The sequence below is a fragment of the Taudactylus pleione genome, unplaced genomic scaffold (assembly GCF_031769625.1).
Source record: "Taudactylus pleione unplaced genomic scaffold, aTauple2 ptg000572l, whole genome shotgun sequence".
NCBI lineage: Eukaryota > Metazoa > Chordata > Amphibia > Anura > Myobatrachidae > Taudactylus > Taudactylus pleione.
Window position 1 is genome coordinate 1810307 of NW_028284974.1, and position 16900 is coordinate 1827206.

The 16900-nt window shown below is 46.3% G+C and overlaps 1 protein-coding gene across 6 annotated transcripts in view; it reads left to right on the forward strand.

Moving 5' to 3' along the window:
• The window catches only part of GRIK5 (glutamate ionotropic receptor kainate type subunit 5), a 344326-nt gene that overhangs the window by 217840 nt on the left and 109586 nt on the right, over positions 1 to 16900 (forward strand). For 5 of the 6 annotated variants that reach the window (XM_088453192.1, XM_088453187.1, XM_088453185.1 and 2 more), the window contains one exon: positions 15034 to 15199. In XM_088453192.1, the coding sequence (XP_088309318.1) occupies positions 15034 to 15199 (166 nt within the window). Of the gene's footprint in view, positions 1 to 15033; positions 15200 to 16468; positions 16489 to 16900 lie in introns of those variants that run through there. The other variant, XM_088453191.1, reaches the window with a different exon arrangement.

A 16900-nucleotide genomic window follows, 5' to 3' on the forward strand; every position in this document is an offset into this window, starting at 1 on the left:
TTCTACATGAAAGTAAACATTTACACAAATATAGGTAATGTGTCAAGCGAGATGTAGTCACCAGACCGGCGGACGACATGCCGCTGGTCTGAATCCCGACGGTGGAAGCCCGATACGGGACTTAAGGGCATCGAAAAATACTGACGCCTACCTAATCCCAACACCGGAATACAGACAAGACGCCAACCTGAACGAGGTAAGCCGGGGGTGCCTTAGCTGTTAGCCACAGGTTTAGGTGGCATAGGTTAGGTTTAGGACAGCCTGGGGGCTGCTTGACTCCCACGGCCTTTCTCCATACTCCACGGATGAAGGAGGATGGGCGGTGTGGGGCTGCAAGGCGACCTCTGTCGTCACGCCGCGCACAGCCGGGCAGAGGCTGAGCCGAGTGCTCAGTGCTGAGCGCTGCCCGGCAGAAAAGAGAGATATTGCGCATGCGCCAGAGATTCCCAAAATCCCGAGATTGGATTCAAAACCCTGTAATTTTTGGCCTAAATCCCGGGATCTCACCGATCCCGATTCCAAGGTTGGCCTCCCTATATGTGAGGTTTCACTAAACCTTCTATCGGATGAGGTGTTGTCATGTGTGCAAACCACTTATCATACTAACATAAAATAAAGACACTGAGATGTGGATTTGGCAGATAACTTGATGGCGATTTATTGGAGCAATAATCATTTATTATTTATTTATTATTTATTTAAGGATGTATGGTGGCAAAGAAAGGACGGCCAGAAATCAGCCAAATCTGCTATGCTCACACACAAACAACAAAAGGCATAGCAGGCGTAGATCGCCCAGAGTGCATACACATAACCATGTAAATCATATCAACAACAAAAGGTAACGCTCAGCCTCTGTCTTGACTTCCCACCCGTTTAGGTGGTGATACTGCCCCCCGTTAGGTTGGTACAGCCAACTACCAGTCAACAGAAGGGAGCGCCCTTAAATCATAATTGCACCCGGACTGGCGACCTGCCGTTCTTTCCCGCCACATAAAAACAAACCCACAAACATACCAAAACTTATAGGGGAGGGAGGGTGGGGAATCTGGAACAAAGAGGCTTTGGCCCACACTTCTAACCCTCTATATAATGTTCCCGTTACAAACCCGCCCCTGCTTGTCATAGGCTAACACCAACAAGTCATTTGCATACATGCCGGCCCCTATCCTAGAGGTTTAAAACACCTCTTTTCTTATGCAATCTTTCGGTTTCTCTTATATTCTATTATATAATTGTTCTGTGTACATTTTATTTTTACATAAATATTGGAATAATGAATATTATTAGTATTCATTCCTCACAGCGCTGGCTTCATGGGTTCAATTCCAAGCAGGGCGCTATCTGTGTAGAGCTTGTATGTCCTCCCCATGTTGGCATGAGTTTGCGGTTCCCCCCCATGTTCCCAGATTATATTGGTAGGTTCATTGGTTTATGACAAATGACCCCTCATGTGGGTGTGTTAGTACGATTTAAATTTTTTGGAGCTGTTTCAACAATGAGCAAAAATCCCTACCGTCATCTTACACTGGGGCTATCACCAGCATCAGCCTTTTTAAAGTTCTGCACTGCACAACAAAGTACGGTTACCCCCGACGATTACGCTGATAAACCTGCATATGTATATATACTGTATAATACAATGCTATATCTATACTGGATAATATATAATGGTAGAGGTTGCTTTATCAGTTGTATAAATGGGAAGTATTGTCACAAATAATGGAACGTACAATGAATTTCAACCCCCCCGTCACCTCCCACAAATTACACTTTCTGTCATTCACTCTACGATGGGTCTGCATAGTCACTGCTAGTGATCGCAGTCCCGATCGCAGTGGCTGGTTCGCACACACAAGCTGCGATGCATGCGCAGAAGGCATCAATTGGCCGATTGCGTGCGAAATCGCAGTTGCGAACAGTACTGAATCAGGCCCTATGTCCAGTGCCTGATTAACCATTCTTAAAGTGACTATCAGAAATAGCTTTTCCTATTTATAGGGGCGTCAGAATGATTTTATGCGGGGGGGGGGGTTAATAAAATTGTTCAAAAGGCCGTCCCTCTCCTCCAACTTACGGAGACCGCGAATGGGGTCAGGGGCTGTGTTTTATAGCAACAGGCTACACAGCCCCCACACTGCGCCCCTCCCTCCCCCCATCCCTCCATCTTACGGCAGCCGGTGATGTTCAGGGGCTGTGCTTTATAGCAATTTGCTGCACAGCCCCCACACTGCACCCCTCCATCCACCCATCCCTCCATCTTATGGTGACCAGAGAAGGTCAGGGGCTGTGCTTTATAGCAATAGGCTGCACAGCCCCCACACTGCGCCCCTCCCTCCCCCTATCCCTCCATCTTACGGCAGCCGGTGATGGTCAGGGGCTATGCTTTATAGCAATTTGCTGCACAGCCCCCACACTGCACCCCTCCATCCACCCATCCCTCCATCTTATGGTGACCAGAGAAGGTCAGGGGCTGTGCTTTATAGCAATAGGCTGCACAGCCCCCACACTGCGCCCCTCCCTCCCCCTATCCCTCCATCTTACGGCAGCCGGTGATGGTCAGGGGCTGTGCTTTATAGCAATTTGCTGCACAGCCCCCACACTGCACCCCTCCATCCACCCATCCCTCCATCTTATGGTGACCAGAGAAGGTCAGGGGCTATGCTTTATAGCAATAGGCTGCACAGCCCCCACACTGCGCCCCTCCCTCCCCCTATCCCTCCATCTTATGGTGACCAGAGAAGGTCAGGGGCTGTGCTTTATAGCAATAGGCTGCACAGCCCCCACACTGCGCCCCTCCCTCCCCCCATCCCTCCATCTTACGGCAGTAGGGGATGGTCAGGGGCTGTGCTTTATAGCAATAGGCTGCACAGCCCCCACACTGCGCCCCTCCCTCCCTCCATCCCTCTTTGCCTCCCTCCTGTTCCAATGCCCATGCCTATGTGACCATGTTACTTACTGAGACATCCTCGCATTCCGCAGGAGCCAACACTCCGCCAACATCATTAGACTCTGAGAACAAACATGTCAGTTTTACAACCTTTTTTACCTGCCCATGCACACTATGCATAGGGATTCCCTGAGCATGCATACACACAGTGCTCTGTGTTTGGCAGTATTACAAGTGTATTAGCCTAGGGCGTCCGGAACCGTTACTCGGGCCCTGTCTATATCCTAGCTTTTCCCATATCCTACAATGAACTTGCTGATCACAGTGATATATTTATGTGCTTTGAGAACCTCAAATGTAGGTAATGCCAACACCTGCCCATAATAGGATAATGTCATTGGCAAAAGGTAGGCAACCTGTGATTCTTCAAATGTTGTGGTACCTTGTCCAGGGCTGTTAAGGGAGGTGTAACCATGCCCTCAGGTTGGCATTGCTATGCTCCAGTATTCACAACACAGCATGCCACTGCCCCCTAGTACCAGACCCTGTTTTCTCTTGGCAGTCCTGCGACATTGGATAGAACAGTTTATGGGGTTTAATCACTAAAGTGCAGGATTTTAGAAGTGGAGATGTTGCCCATAGCAACTAGGGGTGTGCACCAGCCACTTTTCGTGTTTTGTGTTTTGGTTTTGGATCTGGATCTTTCTTCGTGTTTTGGATCTGGATTGGTTTTGCCAAAACCACCCTTCCGTGTTTTGGGTTCTGGGTTTTGTGTTTTGGATCTGTATTTTTTTGAAAAAAAGCATAAAAACAGCTAAAATCACAGAATTTGTGGGTTTTTCTGCTCCTATGCTTTTATTAACCTCAATAACCTTAATTTCCACTCATTTCCAGTCTATTCTGAACACCTCACACCTCACAATAGTGTTTTTATTTCCAAAAGGTTGCACCGAGGTAGCTGGATGACTATGCTAAGAGATACGAGTGGGCGGCACAAACACGTGGTCCATCTAGGAGTGACACTGCAGTGGCAGACAGGATGGCAGTTTGAAAAACTAGGCCCCAAACTATACATAATGCAAAGAAAAAAAAGAGGTGCAAGATGGAATTGTCCTTGGGCCCTCCCACCCACCCTTATGTTGTATAAACAGGACATGCACACTTTAACAAACCAAACATTTCAGCGCCAGGGTCTGCCACACGACTGTGGCTGAAATGATTGGTTCGTTTGGGCCCCCACAAAACAAGCTGGCAATTAATCTGTCCCTGCACAAACTGGCTCTATGGAGGCAAGATGTCGTCCTCATCCTCCTCATCCACCGATTCCTCACCCTCTTCAGTGTTGTGTACATCCTCATCCTCACAGAGTATTAATTCGTCCCCGCTGGAATCCACAACCACAGGTCCCTCTGTACGTTCTGGAGGCTGGTCTCCCTGGAAGAGTTGATAATTCATTTTATGAACATCATCTTCTCCACATTTTGTGGAAGCAACCTCCTACGCCTTTCGCTGACAAGGTTCCCGGCTGCACTAAACACTCTTTCGGAGTACACACTGGAGGGGGGGCAACTCAGGTAAAATAGAGCCAGTTTGTACAGGGACCTCCAAATTGCTTCTTTTTCCTGCCAGTACAGGTACGGACTGTCTGACATGCTTACTTGGATGCTGTCACCGATGTAATCCTTTAACAGACAGACGCACGCTTGTCGCTGCTGCTTTAAGGATGCAGGTGCGGCTACAGCCCACACATTTCACAAAGACCGAAAAAAAAAGAACAATATTTTAATTGTTTGTGTAGCACACTTTGAGGGTGTCACCACCCTTTAACAGACAGACGCACGCTTGTCGCTGCTGCTTTAAGGATGCAGGTGCGGCTACAGCCCACACAATTCACAAAGACAGAAAAAAGAAGAAGAATATTTTTATTGTTTGTGTAGCACACTTTGAGGGTGTCACCACCCTTTAACAGACAGACGCACGCTTGTCACTGCTGCTTTGAGGATGCAAGTGCGGCTACATCGCACACAAGTCACAAACACATTAAAAAAATAGTTGTTTTTTTTTTGGAGCACTTTGAGAGTTACACCACCCTTTAACAGACAGACGCACGCTTGTCGCTGCTGCTTTGAGGATGCAAGTGCGGCTACAGCCCACACAATTCATAAAGACAGAAAAAAAAGAACAATATTTTTATTGTTTGTGTAGCACACTTTGAGGGTGTCACCACCCTTTAACAGACAGACGCACGCTTGTCGCTGCTGCTTTGAGGACAGTATCATATGCAGTGACAGTAGACTTGTCAGAAATTGTTGGCACGTCCTTCAGTCCGGACCAGATGTCCAAACCAGCCCTTGACATATGACACAGGCGCACGCTTGGCGCTGCTACTATGTTGATGCACGTGCGGCTACATCGCACACAAGTCACAAACACATTAAAAAAATAGTTTTTTATTTTTTGGAGCACTTTGAGGGTTACACCACCCTTTAACAGACAGACGCACGCTTGTCGCTGCTGCTTTGAGGATGCAAGTGCGGCTACAGCCCACACAATTCACAAAGACAGAAAAAAAAAGAACAATATTTTTATTGTTTGTGTAGCACACTTTGAGGGTGTCACCACCCTTTAACAGACAGACGCACGCTTGTCGCTGCTGCTTTGAGGATGCAGGTGGAATCTAGACGGGATTTGGAACCGGGGACACACTACCTCCATCAATTGTCTAAATCCCACTGCACTAATGGCGGATACCGGACGCACGTCTAACACCAACATAGCAGTCAAGGCCTCAGTTATACGTTTTGCTTCAGGATGACTGCTGTCGTACTTCATCCTCATCGCTAGGGACTGTTGGAGGGTCAATTGTTTAGTAAAAGTAGTGATGTTCCTATTTCCTCTCTGGGATGATGAACAACTCCCAGCAGCAGCAATAGCACTAGGAGGAAGTGGTTCTTGAGCTTTCCCTATTTTATTTTTATCGGAGAAAGTTTGGTCCTCCATTTATGTTATATTGATATATACGTGCAGCTAAGGCGCACACAAACACAGAAAATATTTTTTTATTTTTGCTGGAGAGTAGTGCACTTTGTGGGTTACACCACCCTTTAAGAAATGAGCCAGCCGGCTCTTTACTTATGGGACACAGGCGCACGCTTGGCGCTGCTCCTTTGTTGATGCACGTGCAGCCACAGCGCACACAAGTCACAAACACAGAAAATATATATTTTTTTGGTTTGGAGTGTACTTTGGGGGTTAAAGCACCCTTTAACGGTCAAGCCAGCCGGCCCTTTACTTATGACACAGGCGCACGCTTGGCACTACTTTGTAGATGCACGTGCGGCTACTGCGCACACAATTCACAAACACAGAAAATATTTTTTTTTTTGGTTTGGACTGGAGTGTACTTTGGGGGTTACAGCAACCTTTAACAGTCAAGCCAGCCGGCCCTTTACTTATGACACAGGCTTGGCACTACTTTGTTGATGCACGTGCGGCTACTGCGCACACAATTCACAAACACAGAAAATATTTTTTTTTTTGGTTTGGACTGGAGTGTACTTTGGGGGTTACAGCACCCTTTAACGGTCAAGCCAGCCGGCCCTTTACTTATGACACAGGCGCACGCTTGGCACTACTTTGTTGATGCACGTGCGGCTACTGCGCACACAATTCACAAACACAGAAAATATATTTTTTTTTGGTTTGGACTGGAGTGTACTTTGGGGGTTACAGCAACCTTTAACAGTCAAGCCAGCCGGCCCTTTACTTATGACACAGGCTTGGCACTACTTTGTTGATGCACGTGCGGCTACTGCGCACACAATTCACAAACACAGAAAATATTTTTTTTTTTGGTTTGGACTGGAGTGTACTTTGGGGGTTACAGCACCCTTTAACGGTCAAGCCAGCCGGCCCTTTACTTATGACACAGGCGCACGCTTGGCACTACTTTGTAGATGCACGTGCGGCTACTGCGCACACAATTCACAAACACACAAAAAATATAATTTTTTTAACACTTGGGGGGAGCACCCCTGATGGACAGAGCACCCCCTGGACAACACTACAGCACCCCTTTAGGACTGGGACACTGCACAGGACTTTGTAGTGGACACAGCCCCTATGGAGAACTGACTGCACAACACTGTCCAGCCAGCCCCTATGGACTTTGAAGTAGTGGACACAGCCCCTATTAACAACAGCAGCACAGCACAACACAGCCAGCCCCTATGGACTTTGAAGTAGTGGACAACAGCAGCACAGCGCAGCACAGCACAGCACAACACTACTCTGCACTACACTACACAGCCCAGCCAGCCCTAACTCCCACCCTCCCTCTTCACTGTCCACAGCTGAGTGAGAAAATGGCGCCGACGCGGGTACCTTATATAGGTTCCAAAACCCGCGAGACTCGGAAGGCGGGATGATGACGTTTTGCCTCGATTTCAGATCCGAGTCAGGCGGGAAAAGTCGAGCCTGACTCGGATCGGCCTCGGATCGGGGGGGTTCGGATTTCAGAAATCCGAACCCGCTCACCCCTAATAGCAACCAATTAGATTCTAGCTATTATCTTCTAGAAGGTGCTAGATAAATGTTAAGTAGTTTCTGATTGTTTGCTATGGGCAACATCCCCACTAATAAAAACCTGCACTTTAGTAAATATACCCCTAAATCTGGCCACAGAGTTGTCACATAGTAATTGGTGCTTCTGTGTCAGTGAACGGAATGAATATGGAATTTGGTTGTATTACAGCAGCTGGTGTGTAGTGTAGGGGGGGGGATGATGTGTGTGCAGAGGTAACAGTTTTTGTAAAGCATATTATGAGCATGCCTCCCAATTGTCCCAGTTTAGGCGGGACAGTCCCACTGATCCTGATCCCACAGTTAGGGAAATGTGTCCCCCTAATGAGGACCCCATCAGTATGACGCATGGCAGTGGCAGTGAAGAGATGTTTTAAGGGAAGGGTCTGAGGGGATCCCGCTCGCCCCTTATGAGACACGACACGCATTGAAATTTACGTGGCCACGAACCGCTCGATATCCCAATTCTAAAATCTATAGTTGTGAGGTGCATTGTGAGAGTCACCTATTATGTTGTCAAAATTGATGTGTGGTTTCCCCATTTAAAAGTACGAATGTGCAACAGACCAAAACTACAGAGAAGGAAAGAAACACAATTATTTAGTACATAGATTTAGAGGAATAAGCCAGTGGCATGACAAAGTGACATTTACGCACACACAAAAATAATAGAACAATGATTCCCACACTCGATCCTCAAGCCATCCTAACAGGGAGGGTTTTAAAGATATACTATATACTATATTTTACCACAGATGGTTTAATATGAACCAGGTACTAGTTGAGTCATTTATGCTCAAGCATAGATATTCTTAAAATATGGACTGTTCTGGGTCCCTGAAGACCGATTTAGGAGAACACTGTATTAATACATCTCTTATAATTTGAATATATTTATTGTACTTTCACTGTGTGACCTAAATTTTATTATCAGATATCATTATCTAGTAAATGATAAATAAATACTTGAGTACTCAATGTATTTGCCAATGGCTTACAGATTTTAAATTGAGATCAACAAATCTAGATGACAGGCCCCTGTGTACCTTTTTGAAGGTAGATCTTTTTCCCGATCGAAAGATATGTTTAATGAAATAAAAGCAAACACTTATCACAAAGAGCCTTTATGTGGCTATTCCCCAGCTTCAGCCATTCCAGGAAACCAGTAATTATCTGCCGTCCCGTGTGATGGTCAATCAATGGATATAACGAGCTACATTACATTTATCCAATTTACATATGTGCGCAGTTACAAGCACATTACATTTATTGCCCCTGGGTTTCCCAGGGAAAACAAAAAACGCTGACTGTATTACAGTTTTAGGGGCCAATACAATAAAATGCACGCATGAGGCTTATTTCCTGTAAGAGAATCACCTACCAAAGTAATACATCAATTAAACCATTCCGCAGTAGCTGAGCGATACACAGCGGACTCTGCAATACTGGCCCGGAACGGCAAGGGTTAACTTACAGTTTTGCAGGACCAGTCTGAAGGGTTGCGCACATGCGTGGCCCAAACTTAGTTAAAATAAAAATATAAAAAATATTTTTTATATAGCCCTGTTACCAGCAAAAACTCTTGTATCCCCCAGAGACAGGGCTTTTTGGCCCTGATGAAAAGCTCACTTCATTTTTTTTTTTTGCCTTTTGCGTGAATATTTTGATTATATTCCTTCCGTTTTTAGAATGTTGCTTTAACCAGCCAAAAACCTGTCTAATCTTCATTAATTGCATGCTGCGTATGGTAATCTGTCTTTTTAACCACTTAAAAACCGTGAAAATGTTGTTCTGCTACCCAGTCCTCTAAACGTGGACATAGTTGAGCCTTTTTTTTTTTTACATTCCGTTACCTTTCTTGTTGTAATCGTACTGTCGTTACCCCGTCGCCTAGTGGATGTGCGCCTTCAGACGTACTGAAGAGGAGACCTACGAGGACTGTATGCCGAGGATCAAAAATACTGTTTCATGCAAACATCACACATATGGAACAAAGAGATACACTACAGTGCATTAATTAAAGCAGCGTTTAAAAGTAAATAGGATTATTAAAAAGTAATCATTGCTTTCCTTTACAGCGGCAGAGAGGCAGTGAAATGAGGCAGAAGCAATTCACTGTGCCCATACATAGCAGAAAGGACACATCGGCGAGCAGTCTCTCTAGGCGCAGGAGATAATTACTCAGCAAGGAGATCAGCCGCAGAATAGGGGCTGCAGGAATATTTAAAAACTGCAATAAAATATTATTAGAGTAGAGATAAAAAAACTAAAGTTTTGAAGGGTAATTCAACTAAAACTAAACTAAGTAAAATATGTAAGTTTTGGATTCAATACATCTTTAAGACGAATGCTTGGCACTAAGCCACCTGCAGCTTACATCACATCCACATGGGATCTTCTGGTCTGGGGGCTCTACTGAAGTGTCGAAAGAGGGCCTGGAGTCTGATGAAAAAATTATTACATTAGTCATATCTGCCTATCTTCCCTGTTACCGACAGCATGATCACACTAAGGTAGGCCTTTGATCATATATATCAGAGGTAGGCAACCTGCAGACCTCTGATGTTGTCGATTATATAGGCCCCAGCCCACCAGGCATTAAGACTGCCTTTTGGGGCTGGTTGTAGAACAACATCCGGACGGCCTCTGGGTACTAGTTTCTTCTATACATGCTGATTAATATTTACAGGCTCATACATGGAAGCCGTGTTCCAACACAAGGGCTGATACAAACTAGCGATAGGATAACTGGTCAATTTGGCGAGACATATGGGTGATCTCATTGGATGAGATCCTGCCATTTTGCTCCCAGGCAGCGTGGCCCGATAGATGCCACAATCGAGTTGGAAGTTAAGTGCGGGTGAACGGAGACCGCTTAAAAGAGGATGACAATGGGCATCTTTTGTTTGTGGCGTGTCTGGTCACCATTTTGTCGATATTGATAGACTCATTATCTGGTGTTGCAAATCCTTGGTCCTTATGCTGCGATAGCAGGTCAACTTCATGACACCGGCCAATGGCCCTGATTCAGAGCCGGACGCTCTGACCAGAGCGCTCGCTCTGAATCAGGGCCCTCCTCCATTAAAATGGAGCGTCCTCCTGGACGCTCGTATAGCTGTGGGGCACCACCCACAGCATATATACGAGCGTCCAAAAAGATGGTCGCGATGGTCTTGACCATCGGACTTGCGACGGAGACCCTGCGGTAGGGTTTCCCAGCCACAAGCCCTGGAGTGATTTTGGCTCTATCAGAGCCAAAATCACTCCCACTGACATCACTAGTGATGTCAGTGGGGCCGGCTTCAGAGTTCAGACGGTAGGCGTTCCCATGGGAACGCCTCCGTCTGGCAGGCACGCCCCCGGCACGCCCACCAAAGGGGGCGTGCTGTCAGTCACCATCGACACCACGCCCCCTTTGGTGCGAGACCCGGAGCGACAGCTTGGCACCCTCCGTCGTGCGCATGCGCAGTGGGGAACATCGACCCACTTGCGAGCGTACTGTCGCTTGCGAGTGGGTCTGAATGACCCCCATAGTCAGCTGGCCACACATCCTGTGATACTGATCGAATGCTTAGCGATTGGCCATATGATATAGTGTCAATTTAAACACTGATCTTGGTGCTCGGTCCTTAGGCCAAGCTGTAGCAGTGGCGCATAGCACTGGCCGATGAGCAGCGGCCCACCCTTATAGCGGGTTTAGGTGCAGTACAATGGATTTGTTGCAGAAAATGCGTGTTTTATATATATATACATATATATATGTGTGTATATATATATATATATATATATATATTTTATTTTTTTTAATTGAAATAAATGGCAGTGATATACAGAAACACAATTTTCATTTTTTAGAATAAAAATGAATTACAGTAGTTGAACATAGCAAAAAAACAGGTTGTCACATTGTGGGACTCATACATCTGCGAAGGATTACCCCAATTCCCCATTCTGGATGGATCGGTGAGTCAGATATTTTTTATCATTCTGTTTTCCCGTGATCCGGATCACCAGCCATCGATGGCCGAGGAATCGGTGCCTAGTAGGGAAAAGAGGGAACACCTGCGTTTCCAGGGAGAATCAGAATAAAACAGGATCAATGACTATCGGCCAGCATAGGGGGAGTAAACTGAATTAGGCGGTCAGCAGCCACCATTGTGAGTTCGTACCATCCAGTGTGTTAGAGACTATTTGTAATTTGGAAATAGCGAGGGTATCAATGTAACTTTCATATGCAGAGAAAAGTCATTCAGTATGATTTTCTTTATGTAGTAATGTCTCTACCCTATCCATTTTGAATTAGACAGACAATTGTTCGAGAAATAGAGAGAACGCAACGTTCAGAGTCCGTACAGTTCTGTAAAATGGTCTTTTTCCCAGCCGCACTGATCTATGGCTGACAATAGTGTCTTAATGTGTAGTACCCCGATAGGTGTAGTAAAGGAACGTGGAACTATATCATTCCGCTCTTACCAAGGTGGGTGGAATCCATTTCCTTGATTCGTCCTTTCTTTGGTAGGTCAGGGAGACAAGGAGGGTTATACTGACACAGGAAGTCACCACTTCAGATTGCAATTAAAGTTAATACGTACACTAGTAAATTACACTTTCAACAAAATGTATACTTTATTATACTTGAACAGCTTCATACTTCTTGTGTCTGTGGGAACAGCAAACAAGAAACACTGTTGATACCAATAGGTTACCTCCATGCATATACGAACACTTCAGGGACCAAATAATGGTTACTGTCATTTATACAAGTTGTAAATTTCCCAAGAAATGTACTAAACTATAATAAAATATCTCCCCACTTAGAAATGCCCTGACGTGTCCCTACCACTTATACTAGTATTTAATAAGACATATTAATATAATAATTATTTCCCAAAGATGCTTTACACTGGCCAGATACCCTTGCGTTGGTGGACATATGGATGGTTTATGCTTTCCTGGTGTATAGCTGAAGGAACAAAGCACTTATAATGAACCTGCGGCTCGATGCCCGACTGTAAATTACATTTGAATGGTGCAAACTCAGGTTTGTTGTTTATGGAGAATAGGGTGATAATCACTGCACTTCATAATGAAGCTGTCCATTATTTGATAAGGGACTGTTAGCTGCCCTAGACTAAGCCAGGAATCTGCGATCAGCACCACCAGAAGCTCAGACAGCTCTTGCGCGTCCGAAAAGTAGGCGTGGCATCGAGAAGAAGGAGTGTGACCTCATGACACGCCATCTTTTCACCACACTGGGGCAGAGACCAGCATCCACAGAGATGTTGAGCTGCCCCCAGGACTCTATCTGAATAGTGAAGAGCAGCGGTGAATTAATTTCCCCCAACTTCCCCCACCGCGGGACACTATGGCCCTCGGGTGGGACCGTACCTGAATAAGCAGGACAGTTGGGAGGTATGATGTAAGTATATAGGTAGCGACACTCATAAGGGCACATTTGGGCTGTAGTTGGTTATCACAAAAGCCCTATGTCACACGTTGGGTGGTGAATTAAATATAGGTGGTCAGGTGTTATTCTGCGTACACCCGAGCAAAATACCAAAAGTGTCTAGTCATTGGGCAATCCCATAAACAATGATAGGTATCAGCTTCCTCTTTATCACATTTAGGGCAAGTATGGGTGGTGGAGAGGGGTTTGGTATGAAATACCGGCACTCGGGGTGCCTGCTGTCAAAAGACTGGCATCCTGATGCTGAAACTTAAGGGCTCCCGCTGTACTTACCATTGGCATGCCGGCTGTTGGGATCCCAGCGTCGGCATCTCCCCTCTTGTCAGGATTCTGGCGCCGGTGTCTTGTCTCCGGTTTAGGATTCCAGTGCCGGGACTTTGTCACCTGGCATGCCGATGGTCGGCATTTCAACTACATCCCGGTGGAGAGACTAAGCCGGAAGAACCTTACAGGTGATAATAAGTAGATGTTATGAAAAATTTTGAGAAAAAGCCGGCAGATGAAAATTTCCGGGAAGTTGTTTGGATCCAAATGTGTCGTCATATTATAAATTAAATATTAAAGGGGATTACCGTCAGTGATATTGTGTTTATATTATAAACTATATATTAAAGGGGTTACTGCCAGAGATAACATCCCTTTGGAGTGCAATGAGATGCTACTCTGTTCCAGTAACATTATTATATAATAATATAAATATATTCTATAGAAATACTGTACATACACTTTCCTATGTCAGTCTCCTGTGCGGGATGAGTGGATTCTAAAGCCGGGTACACACTAGATGATTTTTTAAATAATTTGTCGTTTTCCAACTTATTGGAACGACAAATCATCCAGTGTGTACGCACTATGGGCCTGATTCCGAGCCGGACGCTCTGACAAGAGTGCTCGCTCTGAATCAGGTCCCTCCTACCTAATATTGGAGCGGCCTCCTGGCCGCTCGCATAGCTGTGGGTGACCACCCACAGCTTATGCGAGCGGCCAAAAAGATGGTCGCGATGGTCAAGACCATCGCGACCATCGGGCTTGCGACGAGACCCTGCGGTAGGGTCTCGCTGCTGCAAGCCCAGGAGTGCTTTTGGCTCTATCAGAGCCAAAAGCACTCCCACTGACATCACTAGTGCTGTCAGTGGGCCCGGCCCCAGACGGTAGGCGTTCCCATGGGAACACCTCCGTCTGGGCAGCCACGCCCCGGCACGCCCACCAAAGGGGGCGTGCTGTCACTCACCATCGACAGCACGCCCTCTTTGGTGCGAAACCCATAGCCGTCGCTATTCGGGTCTTGCGCATGCGCACAACGGAGCTCCCTCCATCGTGCGCATGTGCACTATGGCACCATCGACCCGCTTGTGAGCGCTCAGCGCTTGCGAGCGGGTCTGAAACAGGCCCTATGTGAGCTCCCGCGGGGTCATTGCTCGCGTCTTCAGATCTGCCGTACATGCTGCTCAATCTGAAGATGTTACTGATGACCTTATGCGTTTGGAAGAGCCGGAGGAACGTCATATTGTGTGGTCTTTCACCAAATTGTGTGGTGTGTACGGGCCGCATGATATGTCGTTCCGTCGCATCTGCCGTCAGGTCGTCTAATGCGTACCCAGCTTTACTCTCGCAAGACTCAAGAGGGAAACTGCAGATGTCAAAGTCTCCCTGGTAGTGAATGACACGGCCTTGCACGTCTGCAACTAATACTGCCCGGCCGGCCTACACAAGATGGGCTCTGACTGTAACCTAGGTAAAGGCAGGCCCTAGGCAATTAATATGAGACCTGCCTGGAGGGTATATGCACTGACCCTCAGCCCAGCCCACCCATGACTGCCATCAACATGGCAGTGTAGAGCCCGCTATACTCTATTATTGCTCTTACAACTCCCATCAGATGGAAAGAGAACACTGTGATTTGCAGATTGAATTAAGGGATTATTTATATATGCCGTACAATTATTATGCATGTTTAACATTGATAAGTCAGTGTGTGTATGCTATGTAAGCTTTGTATATAATAGCAATGCAATGTGATACTGTAGGTCTTTTTTATTTGGCAGAAGACAAAGGTCTAACATCCCTTAATTCTTTTTATCTCTTCCTCCTGTAGATCCCTCACATAAAGGTGGGACCAGAGGAAGCACCCAAGCTGCAGTACCTGCGGTTTGCATCTGTCAGTCTGTTCCCAAGTAATGAAGACATAAGCCTCGCTGTGTCACACATATTGAAGTCCTTTCACAACCCTTCTACCAGCCTTATTTGTGCCAAGGCCGAGTGTAAGCAGCCCAACCAGATTTATCATCCTTACATTGTTCCCACCTGCATCCTGTCACCCTTGAACCTGATTCAGAGATGGATGCAGTGTGGATTTTCCCACACTTGGCCGATACTGTTTGTACCGTTCATACGTCTGAGTCACATTGCGCATGTTGCCATATAGTTTAAAATGTTTGTGCTTCTGTACATTGCATTTAGTAATTGTTTCATTACACCTGTTCTTACACCTGTAAAGTGGTTAGCACCACTGCCTACCGGGGCTAAGGCTTTAGGTTCGATTTTGACCACTGCCACTGTTATAGCTGTGCAGAGTTTGTATGTACTCTCTAAAAATGAGATTAATCGGCTTCTGGCAAAAAAATAAACCCTAGTGCATGCATGATGTGTGTGCTTGTGTGTGCTGTAGGGAATTTGCACTGTAAGCACCAATGGCTCATGGACTGTCAGTTATTATGTTCTCTCTATGCAGCGCTGCATAATTTGCTGGTGGCGTATAACCAAACAATAATACATAAAGGGCCTGATTCCGCTTTGGGCCTGATTCAACGGATCACAGTTGCAACCGCATATGCAGATCGGTCGATGGTGCGTACCTCATATGCATCGCAGCGCGCGTGAGTGAGTTGGCTCTCACGCAGAAAGAAAGCCATCTCGGAGTGAGTGACGGGAGGTCAGCGTTTGGGGGTGTGGTGACGGGGGAGTGGTCAGAGAAACGCAGGCGTGCCTGTCTGTTTGAACGCCGTTACATGGGTATTAGGCCAGACCTGCTGTAATTGTGCCTGAGGGGCCGATGTGAATCGATGCTCCCGATGTATACGCAGGACTGCAAGGTATTACGGATGAGAGATAGCGGTAGTGGGCGTCTCTATGCTGGCTGTGCGACGGCTTTGCGATTGCAGTCATTAGCATATTTTTTGCAGCAGACCTCTGTGCGTAATCTCAGCTGTAATCTTTAGTGAGTCAGGCCCAGAGTACAATATTGCAAGTACTGTAACTATGAACCTGCACAAACCATGATGCTATGCAAGGGGAGCAACTATATATATATTATTTGCATGTGGGGTAAATACTGGCTGCTTTTGTATGTAGCCCACAAATACTGCACAGCTTTATTTTTGCTCTGCAATTTAGATTTCAGTTTGGACAGACCCCTCCCAAATTTTAGGGGTCTATTTACTAAGCAGTGTTAGGAGACAGAGTGAAAGGAGATAAGGTGCCAGCCAATCCGCTCCCAACTGTCATTTTCCAAACACAGCCTGTGAGATGACAGTTGGGAGCTGATTGGCTGGTACCTTATTTCCTTTCACTTTGTCTCCTAACACTGCTTAGTAATTAGACCCCTAAATCTCTATGCACATTTTAAATCTGCCTCACCTGCAGTGCAGTATGGTTTTACCAAGATGCACAGTTACTTGCAATATCGTACTCTGGGCCCTATTCAGCACGTATGTGCAATGCTGAACGCAGATTCCCAATTATCGTGAATCTGCTCGTGTGCAGGACCCGTTCTGTGAATGTGCAGAACGGGTCCTGCGTGATCGCACGCAAACCCTTCTATCCCTCTGCCTGATTGTAGGCAGAGGCACTTAAGGGGCGGTGCGGAGACGGCCGGCAGTTCCAGAAACCGGTGCGTGTCTGCCTTGTTTTCCGGGAGTGTTAAGGCCAGGAACTGCATCAACGGACACAGTTTCCTGGCCTCA